General features: G+C 44.1%; 1 protein-coding gene across 2 annotated transcripts in view; it reads right to left on the bottom strand.

The window, feature by feature from the left end:
• The window catches only part of C8H1orf21 (chromosome 8 C1orf21 homolog), a 118467-nt gene that overhangs the window by 61174 nt on the left and 39222 nt on the right, over positions 1-18071 (bottom strand). For both annotated transcript variants that reach the window (XM_054832963.1, XM_054832964.1), the window contains exon 2: positions 8185-8390. In XM_054832963.1, coding sequence (XP_054688938.1) covers positions 8185-8278 — 94 coding nt within the window. In that variant the 5' untranslated portion in view covers positions 8279-8390. The remainder of the gene's footprint in view (positions 1-8184; positions 8391-18071) is intronic.

The raw sequence follows: 18071 nt of genomic DNA on the forward strand, positions 1-18071 counted from the left end.
CGCTAGACCAGAATTGCTCCACTTGCAAGTAAAAACAAAAGGGGGAGGAGTAGGGAGAGGGAGAGCTAGATCAATCACAATCATTACATAAAGCTCATGATTAATGACTAGATGCTGCCAGGGCCCTGAGTGCACCAAGAGGCCATGACCTGCCTCCCGAAACCCTCACTTGTACCTTCTGCCCACAGATCCAGGAGCTCCTTGCCAGAGCAGGTCTGCTTGTCTCTGGTTCCATCTCCTGGAGGGACCTCAACCTCACATTGTAGGTACCTCATCTCCAGGATGGACCCCTCCAGCAAGCTCTAGCTTGTCCCCAGCCCTGTCTCCAGCCTCATCTCTTGCTGCTCCTCATTGCAGTCCCTGGATGGACCCTGGACCGGGTTCACTGCCGTGCCAAAAGGCCCTGTCACCCAACTCTGGCCCGCGTTCAGGCCCCGTGGGACTGCATCCCACCAGTGAGGGCACTGCGGGCAACGAGGTCACCCTCAGCCCCAGCTCATCCCACCTCATGGGGCAACCCTGCTCCAAGAGAGATGCTGGTCCTTTACACCTTCTACAAAAGGCTCTTTTTATAGTCTTTATGTATTTCTATATTTACTTGCTGGAGTAGAGTGAAGAGCTTGTTTTTCTACTACTCTTTGAGCAAACCCATAGCCCAGATCAGCTGCTTCTTTACTTTGCAAAACCAGTACCTTTTCCAAGAGAGCTATAAAGATGAGCCACTTCTACTCACAAAAGGTGAAAACAGTGAGTTTGAATTCCTGTGGAAAACACTCTTTGCACACATTCATCACTAATACGTCTCCAGACACAACCTGAAGGTGAGATTTGGGTTTGATTTTTTTTTTTTTTGCAACCCCGTTGAGTCCTTAATGAGAATAAAATAGTAAATTATTGACTTACCAAGGGTGTTCTCAGAGCTACACAAATACACCATAAACCTAGATAACAAACGCAATTTTATTACATTTCCCACATGAACATAACACCAAAGGTTTTTTTGGTTCTATTCTTCTCTCTCACTTCCTGAAACCCATGTTTAGTCCTGACCCACATTTACTTAGATAAGAAAGCAGGCTATCACCAAATTGGGTTGGAACAGGGTGGATAAAAACAAAGATGTTGTTAAACTAAAAAAATAAAATAATTTCAACTGAATAAAAAAAGTGAGGGAAAAAAAGAGTCCAATATAATTCTGGAAGATGCTCATGCCCTTCAGCCCTACACTGCAACGCACTCATCTGCTCTTCTTAAGCTTTCAAGCATTGAAGCAAGATCTACTTTATAACATGAGCTGCTGAAATCATGAACACCATGAACATTGCGAGCACCTCCCAGGAGCTCAGCTGGAATTTGAATTTAAGCAATGAAAATCTCCTCCTTTAAAACTCCCAGTGATATTTAAAGTTCTGCCCCCCCGAGACCAGGTTTTCAGAGAGCGGGTGGCCAGGTGCCGCTCACCTCCATGGAGCTCAGATTAATCACCGTGTGGAATGAGTGCCTGTGGTGGTACCAGAGATACTTGCTCACGTTTGAAAACGTCTTTTCAAAAAAAGGGTGACTGTCTCAAAATATCCAGTATGGTATTAGGACACTGCATGGTGCCGGTCCCCTTCTGCATAATCGCTCCTGTCCCCAAAACGAGTAAGATCTGACGTTGCAGAAGCATGTCAGGACAGCCACATGAGCTGGAGCAATCACTGCTGGAGTGCTAACCAGCTGATCAGAGTCAATAAAATAAATGCTGCCAGGCCAGGCGGGCTGTGGGTTCGTGTGAAGCCTAGCGCAGCAAGGCCTCCTGATCTCGGCATGCGTTCACGGCCAACACGATGAGTTGTATTCCTTAAACTACGGCTTTCCAGACAGTTTCAGTTCAGTGAGGATGGCCACACTGTCTTTCAGAAGAAAGAATTTCTTGTTCTCAACTCTAGCATTTTTTTTCTGACAGTTGAGGGAAAGCAAGAGATAAGGGGAAGGCGGTATTCACTGAAAACACTTCTAATATATTTTTCCCACTTCAAATTTTATGTGAAAACTTCTCAACTTCAGAACTCCAAATGGCCAGAAGATGACCTGCAAAATTTTGTGCACAGGAAGGCAGCAGTTTTAGGAAGCTGATTTCCTATTAACTAAGGACATCTGAACAGTCTGCCAGGCTCACAGATATTTTAAAGTATCCTGAGCAACAACCTGAGTCTGGTTTTAAGTAAGATGTACTTCTAGGCCTGTCAATCAAGGAAAGAGCCTTCAAAGCAAAGTGTGATATTTGCGAACAAGAAGCCAAGTAAAGCTATCTCCTTCCAGTTATGGTACGGCGGCTACAGAGCAGCGTATTTGTTTTGGGTGGCTGAACTCTTCGATTTGGTGGGAGAAGAGTCCTCCCTGCGAGACGGGCTGTTGCTTTCCCGACACTGCATACCGACTGCCACCACGCAGGACAGGGCAATACTTGCCGTAGTTAAGTACTCTAACTTTCCTGCTTGGCTTTTGAACTACAGCATTTTCAAAACATTTGGGAAGAAGTATCAACACGGAAGAAAAGTGTTGAAAAAAAACAAGTGAGGAAGAGGAGAGCAGAGATAAGGGCATGCACGTCTGCAAGTGATCTGAGATCAGGTCCCTCACACATCTCCTCCACGCTGTCCATCTCTAAACCAAGGTGGGTCGGTCATACGAACCAGGAAGGCTGTGAAGATGACTGCAGCAGAGCTTGTGAAGCAATCGGATACTACGTGCACCGATCAGGTTTTCAATCTCATCATGACACCTCAATGCCAAAGAATTCCTTTTCTTGCATTCTCCCAGTTGTCCTGAGATAAACTGGTTTATAACCTAACGTGCTTTGCGTTCAGCTTTGTTTAGACTGGTTTAGCAACTGGAGCTGCTGTTAATAACAGAAATCCTCTCTGGCAATTGCAGCGCGGATATTCCCATTTTTCTGGAAGATTCTTACCTGCCATGTTTACTCTCACTTTCCGAAAGCATCTAAGAGCTCCACATAAATATCTGGCCTCTCAGATTAATAAACAGATTCTAAAAGCAGGTTTTTCCACAAGAAATCACATTACCAGTCATTTTCTTACACAAAAAATTACATCAGTAACCTCCTCCCCAAATGAACACCCCACGATTTTTTAAAAAGGCACAAATAAAATTAATCTATAAGAGGCATTATATTATTAAAACATATGCTGAAATCAACAATGCTCAAGGCTCTATCATGGCATTTTGTTCTTCATTGGTATTTACATTATTAGAGTTCTTATATATTGCCCTGGAAATCAGCTTTGAAGTAGAATGATGAATAAATGAAGATTTATTATTACTATCCTTATTACAGGGATTTTAAAGTCATTAGAGACCAACAAGACATAATAATCATATTATATTCAATCTTCTCTAGAACATCTCCTTTGATAGGCCTGCTAACTCAATTATTTAAATATATATTACAGCAAAATGCAGTGTGCCTTCTACAGTTTGGGCTAAGATGGAAATTTTTATGGTTTGTTTTCAGTTAATCAGAATTTGTTCTTACAGAATTCATGGGTTTCATGGTGGCCTTCTTGGTTTTAAACACTACAGTTTCAAATTCACAGTGAACACCTGGCTTAGTGTGCCTGCTCAATTGAAAAGAAGGTTAAAAGCTGGGGAGGAAATAAGGCACTGGAGCACAATCTCAACCCACAGTGACTTTTAAAAGTCAAAAAAAACCCCAGCCCACCCTCACAGAAGCGATGTTCTCTCAAATAGTCAATAAACTTGGCTTCAACCAAGCCCACCAGGGAAAGAAGAAAAAAGCATCTAGAGGCTCTGAGGAAGAACAGAAGCAGAACTGCACCACTCCGAGCAGTTCAGAAAGTGGTCTCTGGATTCAAAGTGACATCTATAGTCAAGCAAAAACTACTGATTAGAAATAAAATATCCAAACATTGTAAACCTGGCAATTATCTCCTCTTCTTCTGAAGCAAGGTGGATAAACCCTAAGACAAACACCACAACCCCTGAAGAAAGCTTTGGAAATATTAAGTGGTCTTCTAGACAGGCCACCTCCAGAGGGCTTGGATGGAGAACTGCAAAGCAAGTACAAGGCTCGTGGCATGCAAGCTGAGTGACAACAAAAAGGCAGAGGGCAAAGCTCTGCCATGCTGGCGCTCGTAACTCCTGCGTGGATTCCTTGCCTGCTCCTCCTCTGAAGAGGGAAAAGTGCCAAAGGACTAGAAGCGTGTTCATAGCAAAGGAAGTCAAAGCTGGCAATGCCAGAACGATGCTCTTCTGGCAACTTTGGCAACGTGAACAGAGAATTGTTACCCAAGGCACAGACAGCAAGGAGCTGCACAGGAATTCCTTAGGTCCTTTCCACCATTCCTTTACTCATCAAGTCCTGTGCTGTGACCTTACCCCACATGAGAACCTTGGAGACACGACCGTTTATACACCTCTGAGACCACCTGGATGCCTTCTGCAGTTCACACAGCTAAGGATGTTTCCCTGGCTCCACTACCTGTACAGCAGACCTCTTTCACAGCAAGAATCCATGTTTAACAACCAGACAGGTCTTCTCTCCTCCCCACAGCAAACACCCTCAGTCTAGTTACAACTTTTTTCCATCATTTACAAGTGGAACCTTATACCCCAGGCTATGACTAGCCCCCTTCTTCTCTGCCCTCTGAAACTTCCATCGTTACTCAACCATAACAGAGATGGTACAGAGTAGCCACGGCATCTGTAGACCGGCACTGGCAGTTTGTACCACCCAGCTGAAAACCAAGCGCAATGGTAACGATGACCACCTAGTTCATTCCTCAGTAGCTCCACTTGCTACTCGTGGAGCTGCAGTTACAGCAGTGGAGCAAAACAGGGAAGCTCTAAAGCACCAGAGATGGAGCTCATAGAAAATCACATGAACAACTGCACTTATCTGTGCAAAAAAGGTGGTAGGTGGGAAAGTGAAAAGCTTTTCAGCTACGTGGCTAATGTGTTCAACCACACAAAAAAAATCCCTGAACGGCAAAAAACCCAGCAGCCTAAGGCAAAGGTAAGAGCAAAACTAGCTAGGACCAAATAAAGTATTTTCATACCTCACCTCACTCAAAATGACCTATTAAATGCAAATGCAAGGTGGAAAGTACAATCCTTACTGTTGACTTCTCCTGCCTGCAACTTGTCTGGGGATGATGTTCAAGGAAGAAGAGTACCGCTTTCATCACAGGTGTTAGACACTGTGAGCCACGTCTTTCAGATCACACCAGTTGCCCAGGGAAGGTACACCAGCACCAAGGTATTTTCCTTTAATTCTGTCATTGCTGTTCCAAATCCTTTAGAATTTCTTCCACTTGTGAAACATCTAAGGCAATCTGGGCTACTACAACTATGAATCTCGTACCTGTTACATCTGCATAGGCACTTTATGTCAGACCGGTCCCCAGATATGAACACTGCAAGTGTTCATCATTTATTAACTTCATCATCTATGCATACTAATTTTCTTAGGATGCTAGCGATGTTATCACTACATCAGCCACCTTCTAACCCCACCTGTCATCTCTGTTTCTTTTACTTTGCTCCCTCCTTCTCCAAAACTACTTCTCTTACCGATCACCTCGCCCTTTCCATTACCTTCTTGCTCCTCATGAACCATCCCATTTCCCTGCTGCTCACCTTGGTCTTGCTCTGCCTACTCATTCTGCAGTTAATTTTCAATCAAAACAGGCTGCAGAGATACTCTGCTCTTGGCCACTGGCTGGGCGAGACACTTCTGTCCCTTCCCAGCAATAAGCAAGGAAACATTCAGCAGCTCTTGGCACCTGGAGCGGGATGGGGGAACACATGCTGGAAGTGCTGCAGTGTTTTTACCCTTTGTCGACTCCGTGGATCCTCCTGTACCTCTGGGAATTTATTCTGCCAAGATTTGTCATCCTGGCTGAGATCGTCTGCTCAAATCTAGCACGACTATGCTCTCTCCTTGCAGGGAGTTGATGATGACAGCCCTCTGATGTGGCACCGACTGACTTCCTCCTTGATGACTTAAGGAATTACTCTGCAGAATATGTTACCTGGAATTAATTTGGGACTAACAATGTGAAAGTTTAATCGAAAATGAAGCGGGCAGAAAGAATACTCTGAGCTTTCAGATCGAACTCATAACAAACAATGCAATCGCCACTACGATTTCCAACGTGGAAGAAGGGTTCAGTCTCCTATGAACGAACTCTAGGCATCTGGTAAGTCCAAAAGATTGTTAAGAAGGACAATAAGGGTGATATTAAGGTGTATTTTTCTTGCTTCTCTTTTTTATATTGAAAAATTGTGTTCAGGAACTACACAAGACACTGGACGTGTGAAGCAAGTGGCTTCCTGCTTCTGGGCATCTAAGCATCCTGCTGTTCATCTGTAAGTCCCAAAAGGAGAGCAGTAAAGCCAGGTACACTGCAGCTCACCTTTCTCGTACACCCAATTCCTGATCTGGAGGCTGTCCCTCAGCAGCAAGGGAAAAACATGGCTTTTGTGCTCAGTCTGGTTACCATTCAACAAGTTGCTAAGTCACAGAGTCCAACTCTTTGCTAAAAGAGGCTCAGTCACAGAATGGGATCTTTAGCAATGACAAACTGCGTACCTAAACTAAAGCACATGCCAGAAAACGGTTAACAGCAGGTAGTGTTTCTGCTATTGATAGGTTTCTGTAAAACAGGGAACGTTTAACAGCCCCCAAATGGGTCCCAGAATAGCTAAATGAAACCACTGACACCAGTCCAGCTCTATGAAGTGACAGCCCTTTAAAATCCCTTCAGACTTCTCGATCCTCTGCCTCCACAAGTTACTCCAGGTTTCTTGTCATTAAAATTATGATCTTTCGCCCACAGCATGCAGTTTAAACAAACAAACAACAAAACAAAAAAGGCAAAGACACATATTGCCAAAATTGCTCCCTCCCTAAACATCAGCTAAAATATAAACTCAAATTCCTTTGAGAAACTAATAGAGCTTTTTGTTCGTGACAGCGCTTAAAGCCTGTTTTAAATAAAAGCAACATACTGAACTCGCAATTCCAAAACCAGCATCTCTCGGGTTAGTGAAGGGCACGCACGGGAAAATAACCCATCATTTAGGCTTGAAGTTTGCTGAGCAGCTACTTTCTCTTCAGGTTACGCCTCTAGGTATTCTTACTTTGGGATCCACTGTCGGGAGCAAGCTAGTCCCCAGAAAGGATGAAAAAGTGAAATATCATTGCTTTTGAAATTAAGGGGAGATATTTTTTGCTGCTAGATGTGTCATTCCCACTTCTAACACAAACAACTGCTATAAAAACCACCAGAGAAGTTAGGAGTACGCAGCAGCAATGCACCTAATTTAAGAATAACAGAACCAAGTTAGCTTATTTACAGCTGGTTTAACTTTCAGATGGGTATCTGGGCAGATCTAGAAATCTCATTTCTGAACTACCTTGCAGATAATCCCTAACATTAAAAAAAAAAAAAAAAAGAATTTTTATTTAGACCATTATCTAAAAAACACTTCGCATAAACTAACAGAATCCGGGGGGGCATCATGAAGCTGACTATACGTTTTATCTCATACCACTTTCTCTTTCCTGATGCGCAAGTGTCTGTTGATAAGACCTGGATCATAGACCAGTCTTCCCATACAGCGTAACAGATGCTTTCATTCCACATTCAGAGCTTCCCAGTACCGCTGAATCCCTCCCAGAAGGTTATTTCTCGTCTCAGTATGCCTTCAACCCTGCTTGCTGTGGATTTCAGAACTAACGTTTTATTGCTTTACAGGATAATAATATTAAAGAATTACTTTTCTTACTGAAGAGATTTTTATTTTTAGGAAATGAGTCAACTATACTGGTGCCTAATGACAAATACATAACAGAGATAAATACATAAATATGAAGGGGTTGTGCAACTCATTGTCTTTGAACTACTCCAGGATGCGCAGAGTTAAAGACAGTGCAGTACTGTACAGCACTTCGAATGTTAATTTTCCACTAAGGATTTCACCCCAACCTCTGTTTCAGCTGTCATGGTACTGTCCCTTGGAGGGGCCAACTGCACTACCATCGTGATTTACTGTAACATGCATTTCCCTTTATATTTTGTGAAAGGTTAAGGCTCCCAAATATACCTTCCTAAACATTTCTGATGTTGGAGAAAGATGAAATCCTGCAACACTTACCACCAAACACATCTCCGTTCTGGTAGTTTTTCCCCTTCTGAGTTTCCTCTTCGTTTTGAACAGTAGAAACATGCTTGGCGGAGGCACAGCCCATAGCTTCATTCAGACAGCTCCAGCTGGACCGAACCACAAATCATGTCTAGAGACGCACGCTCATTGTTTGAAAAATAATCCACCTTCCCGCGTGGTCATCAAGACACTTTTACCTAAAGATGGCAAAAGAGAGAGAAAAATATTGAGAAAAGGTAACCTCTAAATGCTGAGCTTCAAGATGACAAATGATGGGGTTTGTGAAGGGAAGTGCAAGGGCACAGGCTGTCTCCATTGTCTTGGACTGTTAAAACCATATTCAATAAACATCTGATACAGGGAGATCATCATAAAGGGAGACCAATCTTCCCTTGGGACAGGAACCCAAAGTCTCCTCCAGCCCTATTCTTTAATCCGCGGCTTGAAGAAAGCAACACACACAGAGCTACGTTTCCCACCCAGCCAGCTTTTTTTGGAAAGAAGATAAGAAACCATCAATATCTGCTCCTCCTGCTCCTTTTACAGATCTACCCATCGAGCCAGATTTCTTACAAAGTGTTTTGGTGATTAAGAGCTGCTAATTGCAAGTGTTCAGACAAAATAACCCCCACTACATCAATTCAAGATCTTATGTTAATAGATGTGAAAGGCGATAGCCAGCTGTAGTATCTTTTTTTCTGTGTGTTCATTACTCTACCAGATCCATAAAACCTCCACTGCTCAAAAAGGCAACCATCCTCATTTTAAGATGGAATAACACACCCCGAACAACCCAGATGTCACATAAAACAAAAGGGAGAAGGAAAAACTGATTTGTAGCTGCAATATTTTATGTAACAAAAATAATAAAAATTTAAAAATATTAACTGTTTAATGACTAAATGGTTCTACACTTGAACAAAAACAACTTCAAAGTTTGGTGAGACGACCTGGCTTGCCTTTCCACCAACCAAACCTTTTGGAAGAGGACAAGAGCTAGAGAAAACTGAGAACCACCCCGGTTTGCTGAGTTGTTTAGTTCAGCTATAGCATAAGATCCTAGACACCGTTTCTTAACTCATTACTTCTCAGCATTTATTTTAAAAGGACGTGGCTGATTTTATTCCATGCCGACCACAAGAATTTTGTCCGTAACAGCAGATGGGCGCTCTTACCTAGGATACAGCGATATCCATCCCACCAGCAACGTATAACCCCCAAGAAAATCTTTGGGGTTCAATTTCCCTGTGCCAAGGCAGCACTGCGACACATGGGGACGTGGTCCCTGGGAGCTCCGCGGCCGCCCTCGGAGGGATTTCCCTGCCCATTCCCAAAGTCACAGAAAGGAGGATGTGGCCAGCCAGGCTGAGAGCGATTCCGCTTCTGCCACTGCAGCTGCAGGTTCCCTGACGGGCAGCTTTTACCACGCGAAGGGAAGGGCCGGGGATGCAGAACCACCTCTCGCATCTACTCACAGACCACCTTCCACCGTCCATCTTGCTCTGCACAGAAAAGTGCTCTTCTCCACAAAACACGGGCGTTTCACTCAAAGCAGACAACATATATATGCTCCATCCCCGTTCTAAACAGCTGAACCTTCCAACCATACCTCTATGTGCATTTTTATGTTCAGTATAGTCCCAACACGCCTTCTCCTTTTTTTCCTTCCTCCTATACGTACACACTTGAGCATAAATTTCTAATTACCCCATCCCTCTTCTCCCTTAGCTGCAGCTAGCTACTCACCCAAAACCGCAGGATTTTAAACCAAGCATTCATGCTGGTAGTGAAAGGGAGCAAGCAGACCCCTGGAGCTATTTTTTAACCCTGTATCATTACCTTTTTTTTTTTTTTTTTTTTTTAAAGAAAACCTAGGTTTTGCAGCAAAAGTCAGTATTAAAGCTAGGGTAGCTTTCTGCTTCCTCAAGCAATCACCAAGGCTATTCTTCAAACCGTTTTAATCTATCTGCTTGTCAGATGTATAGACAAAGCTATAGCCCTGCCAAGAAACAAAATCCAGATCCCTCTGTGCACATCCGAGCAGTCAATATCCAGAGCAGGCCATCCTAATTACACCGCCACGCGTCGTAAATACCAAAATACTCATTTTATGTAAACTATATTAGTTTTTCTTAAGTTTCTGCAACACAGTGAGGGTCACAGCTGACAATTCCTCTTCACGTGTGTCCAAAGAGCAGGACAGCCTGCGTTAAGGTAACAGGTCTTCGTCTCGCTGTTGGGGTGGGAAACAAGGATCCGTAAGGATTTCCAGCATCAGCCACGCTGCACTCGCTCGGGAGTGTGGGAGACGGAGGAGAAGTAGCAGATTGGGAAGGGGAAGTGCTAACTGGACTGGAAATTAAATGTGGACTAAGTTTTGTAGAGGATGCAAATTTGCTTAAAGACAATAGCTTTTAATAGATCCACTGAAACAAATGAGGGGGTAAAAATGCTCAAGGTTTTCATCACAGTGATCCTGTTTCAAGTTTCAGATAAAAGCAGGAGCCTCAAGGTAAGCGGAGCCTGAAAACAGTAACTTTGATTTCCGATTTAAAATATAGCCAGTTACATTATCCCAGGGCAAAGGAAGTGGCCAGCTACGGGGCAAAGCGCAAGGGGAGACCCGACGTAACCCCGAAAAGCCAAGGAGGAGTGTAGGTGGGACCGCTAACAGGCTGTACGTGGGGGGAATCACTGCACGCCACAAACCCAGCATCTGCCACAGAACAGCCGGACCGCGCTCACACCAGTACCTGTCGAATGAATTGTGCTCTTGCCATATTCAACTATTTTTCCTCCTCCTTTTTCTGTCTCTCAAGCAGGGACCGTTTACAAACGGGAAACTGCTGCTTAGTAATAAAAACCCAAAGGCATTTCATAACATAGCAGTGGGTTGGGTTTTGGGAGGGGATTTTTTGTGAAGCCTTATACGCAGCCAACACGCAGCAAAACAAATTGCAAAATACTTAATTGTTGATTAGTATTGTTAATTAGTTCCGTCACCCAGGACCGGCGAGCTGTCGAAGCAAATCGGGAGAAGGTGAATGCAGAAGGATAAAGCTTTGGGGGAGGGAAGGAAAAAATATCCACAGTCGAATCTCTCCTGCAGTATCTTGGGAGCACACACCAACCTCGCTAAAAATATGGTCACGTTCGAAGGCACGCTGTGATTAAAGGAAACAAACGGGAATACAAGAACTGGAAGTTTTACCGTTTACATTAAAGAACAGCAATCACAGCAGTACCTGAAAAAAAATCTACACGACTAATACTTGGATTATGGAGGCAATTTCTCCTGGTGCCAATAAATTGGGCTGAGAAAGCTACTCCAAAGTGACCTCGGAGGTTAAGCCCAACACACACTTCCAGGCACGCTTTTTGGACTACTGTAAACAGCGAGAGTGCGACATGGATAACTAACACAACCCAGAATTAGCAGAGGATTTAAAACAAAACAAAATTTAAAAAAAAAAAAAAAAAAAAAAAAGAGAGAGAGAGAGAGAGAAAAGCAGCATTAATTTTCCAAGAGATGAAATGCGAGATACACAACACCGTGATGCTCTCCAGCTGCCCCTCGCCTCGGGGAAACCTCTCTCGCCCGAGTACCGAAGCCCACAGCGACGAGGTTTGGGTATCGCTCAGAAACGAGGTGCTGGTCCTCACTCGGTGGGATGCTGCAGAGGGTTCTGAGGATGCGAAACGCAGTACTTTGAATGGCAGCAGAATAACGCATCCGTTCCGCCTCCTCCCCCACTCTTCCACAAATGTAATTTTCCCTTTTGTCTTCCTGAGCATTTTGGGGGCATACTGATTTTTAGAAGCCAAAAATAAAAGGAAGAAGAAAACCTCAAACCATTTGCAGCTCATGTTCACCACCCACCATCATTAATTATCAAGATTTGAGAGGCAATTTACAAGCTCCAATCTGTAAAACACTAGTGAGAAAAATCTCTCGGGCAGATCAAAAGTGTCTACACCACCCTCAAATTAAATGCGGCAGGTTGAAGATTAACATCTTACGCGCGGGTCGAGAGAAGACTATAGACGCTCTCAGATGCTGCACTTCACACCCCAAGTTTCTTCTGAGCTAAAAAAAAGGGGAGCTTAATTCTTAGAATAAAGATTGCTGTTGGAAACCTTAAGCAATTCCTGTTGAATTTTTTTTTTGAGGTGTATCTACGTTGTGCTGCTTCTTTTCCCAGCCCTTTCAACACTTCGTTAATCCACTCGTCATCCCTCAGCCCTTCTATCTGACGGTCGCATCCAAGGCTGCATCCTTGACAAAACATATTTTGCTTCCACGGCCAAAAACCAAACACTGAATAGTGAATGGAGGCTCTCCAGTGTTTTACAACAAATGAATGTTAATTCTTTTGTTACCACAGGTGTATTTGTTTTCATCTTTATTGCATTGAGATAACCAATCTTTCATCTTCTTCAGGCTGCAGATACATCTAAAAGTTTCCTTCCGTGTTGACCACACAGGAAATCAGGTTAAAATTTCACAAAGCTCAAGAGATCAAAGCAATGAGCTTCATGCAACCATGAAAAAACTCTAAGCTACAAAGAAAAACCACACGGGCTTTTCCTATAATACAACCTAGTCCAGACAGAACCCAAGGATTTAACTTACCGCCATTAATTACACTTATTTCCTATAAGAAATAGGCCTGTTATATTGAAAATTAACCCACTGACTTGCTAAATGAACAGGGCAAGGTTACAGCAGAACCAGAGCTGCAAACATGCTGGAGAAATACCTTGCAGTGGCAGAAAGGGGGGGGGGGGGAAAAGAAGTCGAAGTGAGAGGTGATGCTCTGTTCCTTTGAGCCCATCGGCAGAAGACGCTCCCTTCCGCCTGTTGATACTAACGGCCGTTAAATTCAGCATTTTCTCCCCTTCTATCAATCGTTTGCAAAATTTCGGTGTTTATTACCGCAGTTCAGCATCCTATTGGAAACACGCCGTTCCGGCCAGCTGGGTGAACGCAGCAGTAATCTTGCTGAGAGGGAAAGGAATGAGTGCGGTGTGATAAAATCAATACCGCACAAGGAAACGCGGAGAAAGCACACCACGGTTTTACAGCATTTTACTCAAGCTGCACTAAAAATACCACTGACATACGAAACCAGCCCAGTTACCCAGTCGGATGGTGGAACTGCCATTTGCACGTATCCTCTCTCGGGAAGCCGTGCTCGGCAGAAATCATATTTCAAGCCTTCACTTTTCAAAGAGCAAACAAGAATACTGCAATTTGACAGCTAAAAAGACCCGATGGAAAAACCACAGAAGCTCGGCTACCTAGTTTTTTTCCCAGCAGGGAGGGCCTGGTTTGAATTAATGCCACTAATTCGTATCATCAGGTCATTCATTCTCTTACAGGACAGATTTTGCCTCACTGAGGCTTCTCTTACCCTTTTTTTTCAGCAAAATTAGCCTCTTCTTTTCTTTTCTTTTGTTTGCAATCAGCATTTCTGCTGACCCACAGCATGTTTTTTTGATGTATTAAAGCAACGAGTGATTTCCAAATAGAATAGCTCTCAACGGCAACACCGTGCTTCTAGGGAGCATTTTCTCCTTGCTCAGGAGAAACAGCACCAGTGAGTCCCGGGAAGAGACTCCCTGGGAGATTTGTAAAATGCCAATGAGGAAGAGAAGGGGAATCGCATTGCAATCTTCCTCTTCATTCACCCAGCGTGGAGTTAAAGTAACACCAGCGTAAAAAACCCAGCAACTCAGAAGCAAGGTACGTCAGTCACAGGACCTACCAGTTTTGCTGTTTCCAAAGAAAATTAATTAAATTTTATTCTGGTTTGGGGTTTTTTTTGTTTGGGTTTTTTTTTTTTAAACCTCAAATACTTTAGAAGTAGTGATAGGAAGGTTACCACCACCATTACAGAACGCAGTTCTAGCATCTTTTTTTTTCCCCCCCCCTCTTTCTAGAAGAACTAATAGACAAAATATTGAAGGCAGACGACACTTTACAAGAGCACGGGTTGGCAATACCGTTGGGTTTCTCTCCTTGCACACAAAGGAAGAATTCATCTCTGCTTTTTCACCATCACTTTGTGCTGCCACCACCACCACCTTGGGTGTACGGCGCTGAGGTCAGATGGGCTGAAGAGCAAGGATGGAGACTCCTGCATGCACCCCAGCTATCTGGGAGTCTACAGGGGAGGAAAAAGATCTGCTGTGCCAGACTTGTGATAAGATGATGCTGAAGGTGCTTTTACTGAGTTTTGAAAGATGCTCATCATCACCACATGGACTGGAGAGGTTGCATCTCGCACAGCTGGAAACATCTAGCAGACCCAGCTCTGTGTGGTGATTTCTACCATCATGGTGGCACACGAGAGAGACTAAGAAGTAGTTTGGGAAGGAAATAAAAGTCTGGAAGAACAAAGAATAAAGATTAGACTTCCAAGTCTAAAAAGTCCAAGTCTCATCCCACCAATGTGTGGTATTAGATACTTGATGCTTTTACTGTTGATATACAGAAGTATGTGCTTCGCATTTTTAGGAGAGACTTGTTGAGCCACTGTTTTTTGGGGAAAGAGGCAGTCCAAAAAAGACTTCAGCTCTAGGCCAAAGTCAGTGTTTACATCTGGAGGGGCACCCCCCATCACTGGTGGGAAGAGGGCAGGACGAATTGAGGAGGGCAAAGCTGCCTTTTCACAGCGTGGTAATTATCTCAAGGTTTTCCTCCAAAGCAAATGGTTTTGTCGATGGTGTGATTACAGCTACTACATCACTGTATTTTAATCTAATTCTAAATGACGGGGTTGATGGGCGAGGGGTAGTGGGTTGCTTCGCTTTACTAAAAATATTTTAAAGATGCAAGGGGAGTGAGTTTGCAAAAGGGAGATGATGCCCAGACCTGTACAAAACATTGTATAAATCACCGCTCCTGTACCTCAGGGCCTTTTACTGTATCGTGCTCAGGAAACCATATCTTGCTCTTAAACCATGAAGACAGAAATAAAATTAAACAGAGCTTATTGTTGGTTTTCTTTATACTGTAGAGGTGCTTGAGCACCCTACCCATTACGGGAAGTGCTGGAGATGATGCTTAGATATACAGGAAAGGAGACTTGAACCTGGGGGTTCTGTAGTCCTGTCTGGTATCTCCCATCACGTGAAGTCCTTCCAAACCAGCTGGCAAACGTTCATCTGTGCTGAAGCACCTCCTCAAGTCCATCATCAGACAAATCTTGCCACTAATGGATAACGGCAACTTTGATACTTCTGTACAGTCTTGTTTCAGACAAAGTGAAAAAATAGTTCCCATGGACTTGCGTGCAGGGGTTTTTTTTAAGCACAAGGATTCCTAATGCAGTTATCAGTACATTTTCAGGGTGTCATCCCCCTTTAGACCCACTGATTTATCCTAACAGCTCTACAATAAAAAGCCTCCCATCAGTTGACTGGGTGTTCCCTAGAAAACCCTTAAAAATGTACACAAACAAAGTGACAGACCCTATCAGCTCCCCCCATCTCCAGCTCCATCAATGAATGACGGCCACAAATATAGCAGCAATTCATCTATCCCCCAAAACGATCGCCTCCAAACATGGTGCCCCATAGCAGCATGGGGTTATCTCCCCTCACTTTGGGAAAACCCTTTTGGTCCTTCTAGCCTGTTCTGTATTATCTGCCTTGAACATATGCTCTTCAGTTACACTGAGCGCTTCCAGCAGTCACCTGGAGACCTTTCCTTGCTCCCCGGGAAGTTTGGCAAAGCAGCAAGTTTGGCCAAATTCATCACCGCAGAGGAAGAAGGGACCAGCTGCAAGCTGGAGGGGGGCTGCTGGATGCCTCTGCAGCAATACAGAGCCCACGATCTGCCCACCCCGGGTCGCTTCCCAGGCGTTTTTCATCCAAAGAACTGTGGCAGGAGCTACTTCGTGTGCCACTTAGGTTGAAATTAAAACAAAACAAGTCAGCTATGCAGAAGCCAAGGGGGTGAGATGCCGGGGACCTGCTGCTAATGTGTCAGCAAGGAAGCATTTGCCATATGCACCTCTGCTGTTTCTGTGCAATTAAAGCATGAAACAATTTAAAGGGGCCTCCTTTTTTTGGAGATGAGCTAGAGAGAGAAGAAATCTTTCTTCACTAACCTGGTAACACTTAAATGATAGAGTTAAGTGCAGAGACCGCTGCTCAAAACCACGGGAGGTGGCTCATCCAGGCCGGCAAGGAGTAATCCCAGCAGGGGCACCTGCTCCCGCGCACGGCTGCCTCCTCCACGGCTGAACCCACAGCTACAAGCTAGCTAAAAACCATCAGTTAAAATTAATGATAAAAGCTAACAAAGTGGTTCATTTCACTCCTGGCTTTTGTGAACAATTGTACAGGGTTCAGTATTTCTACTGTGAATTTTCTTCACGCAGTCAGGGCATTTTCCACCACGTCCTATGTAAATGGCACAAGTAGGAGCAAAAGGGATGCACACCGCAACCCGCGTTCCCAAAATTACACTGCTGACTGCTCCCTCCTGCTTAGCAGGGTTACTTCTCAGGATCAAGGAGGAGAAAACAGAATTTTTGGTGAAGGCCACAGTTCCCGAATGTTTGCATTGGCATGGTTGGATCCGAGAGCTCTATGTGATATCCTATCTGATATCGCACCCTATCACCCAGGTTAGCCCCTGGAAACCCGAGTTGGGAGGGCAGCTGAGAAAGCAGGCTGTGCTCAGGAGCACGAGAGCTTCAGAAACCTCCGGCCAAGAACAGGCAGCTGAAAAAACACAGGCGAGAGAGGAGCTGGGCTACGGGGAGGAAAAGCAATGTGTCACCTCTCCTGTAAAACCTGGTGTGATCCATCCCCTTCTTTGATCACGTCTCCCCATCCAGCACAGGCACTTCCGGACGTCCCCACTGGAGGCTCAGAGCTTGCAAAAAAACCATTTCCTTACTCCATTCCCTCAGCACAGGTTTAGGAGCTTACTTGAGTCGCAACTTTGGGTAGGAGCTTTTTCTTTTTTTTTTTTTTTAATTAAAAAAAAAAGTCTTAGAACATCATAAGTTGTATTTTCATACTCTTCATTAGCGCTGACAGAGCAAGTAATGGAGAGTTTTTCTTTCAATGGTGAGATGGTGAATGGAAAAGTGGATAACCAAGCCTGCATACTCAAAAACTCAGATCTAAACCACGTTCCAGAGTATGATATAAATAAATGAACAGTAGACTAGCCAAAAAACAACTGAAATATTTTCACCCACCAAGCCCGGAGCCGGGTCTGCAGCACAGGAGCAGGGAATGCTGCAGATCTCTCCTCCCAGTGACAATGCTGATGGGGTGCTTGAACTCCCTGGTTTACAACAAGGAGCAGTCAAGGCAGCAACGTACCCCATCAGGATTAAAAACATAAAAAACACCTTCTATCTTCCTTAAATTACCTACTTCTTACTCAGGCTGTTAGCATCCTGCCTCTGTACTTTGGTCTAATGTTAGGTTCCCCCAAAAGTGACCGTGTTCAGTGTCCATGCACAGGCAGCTGGCTCCTATTCGGTGTCCCGTATAGCCGTACGGCGCTCCTGTGCTTTGACCCACAGTTTAGGGATCTGTCTGAACTCCAATAAACAGTGTTTAAAACCAGTTGGGTATAAAGGAATATAAATCTTTCAAATTAGAAATTTTAGGGGAAAACATGTCATTCACAACTCTCTATTTGCGGTGTAAGCATTCTTTGGATAACACCTGAATTTACTTAATCTGAACACTATGCGGGATAACTATGGAGCCATTCTGGGGACAGAAAGAGGTTTAAGAACCACTCCTTCAACATTTACACCTCTCCCATGAACACCAGCTCAGCAAAACCCCTGCAGACCTGAAGCGAAGAGCAGTTAGGTCAAGGACACAGCATCCTTTTGGAA

Source organism: Grus americana, chromosome 8, assembly GCF_028858705.1.
Source record: "Grus americana isolate bGruAme1 chromosome 8, bGruAme1.mat, whole genome shotgun sequence".
Classification (NCBI taxonomy): Eukaryota; Metazoa; Chordata; class Aves; order Gruiformes; family Gruidae; genus Grus; species Grus americana.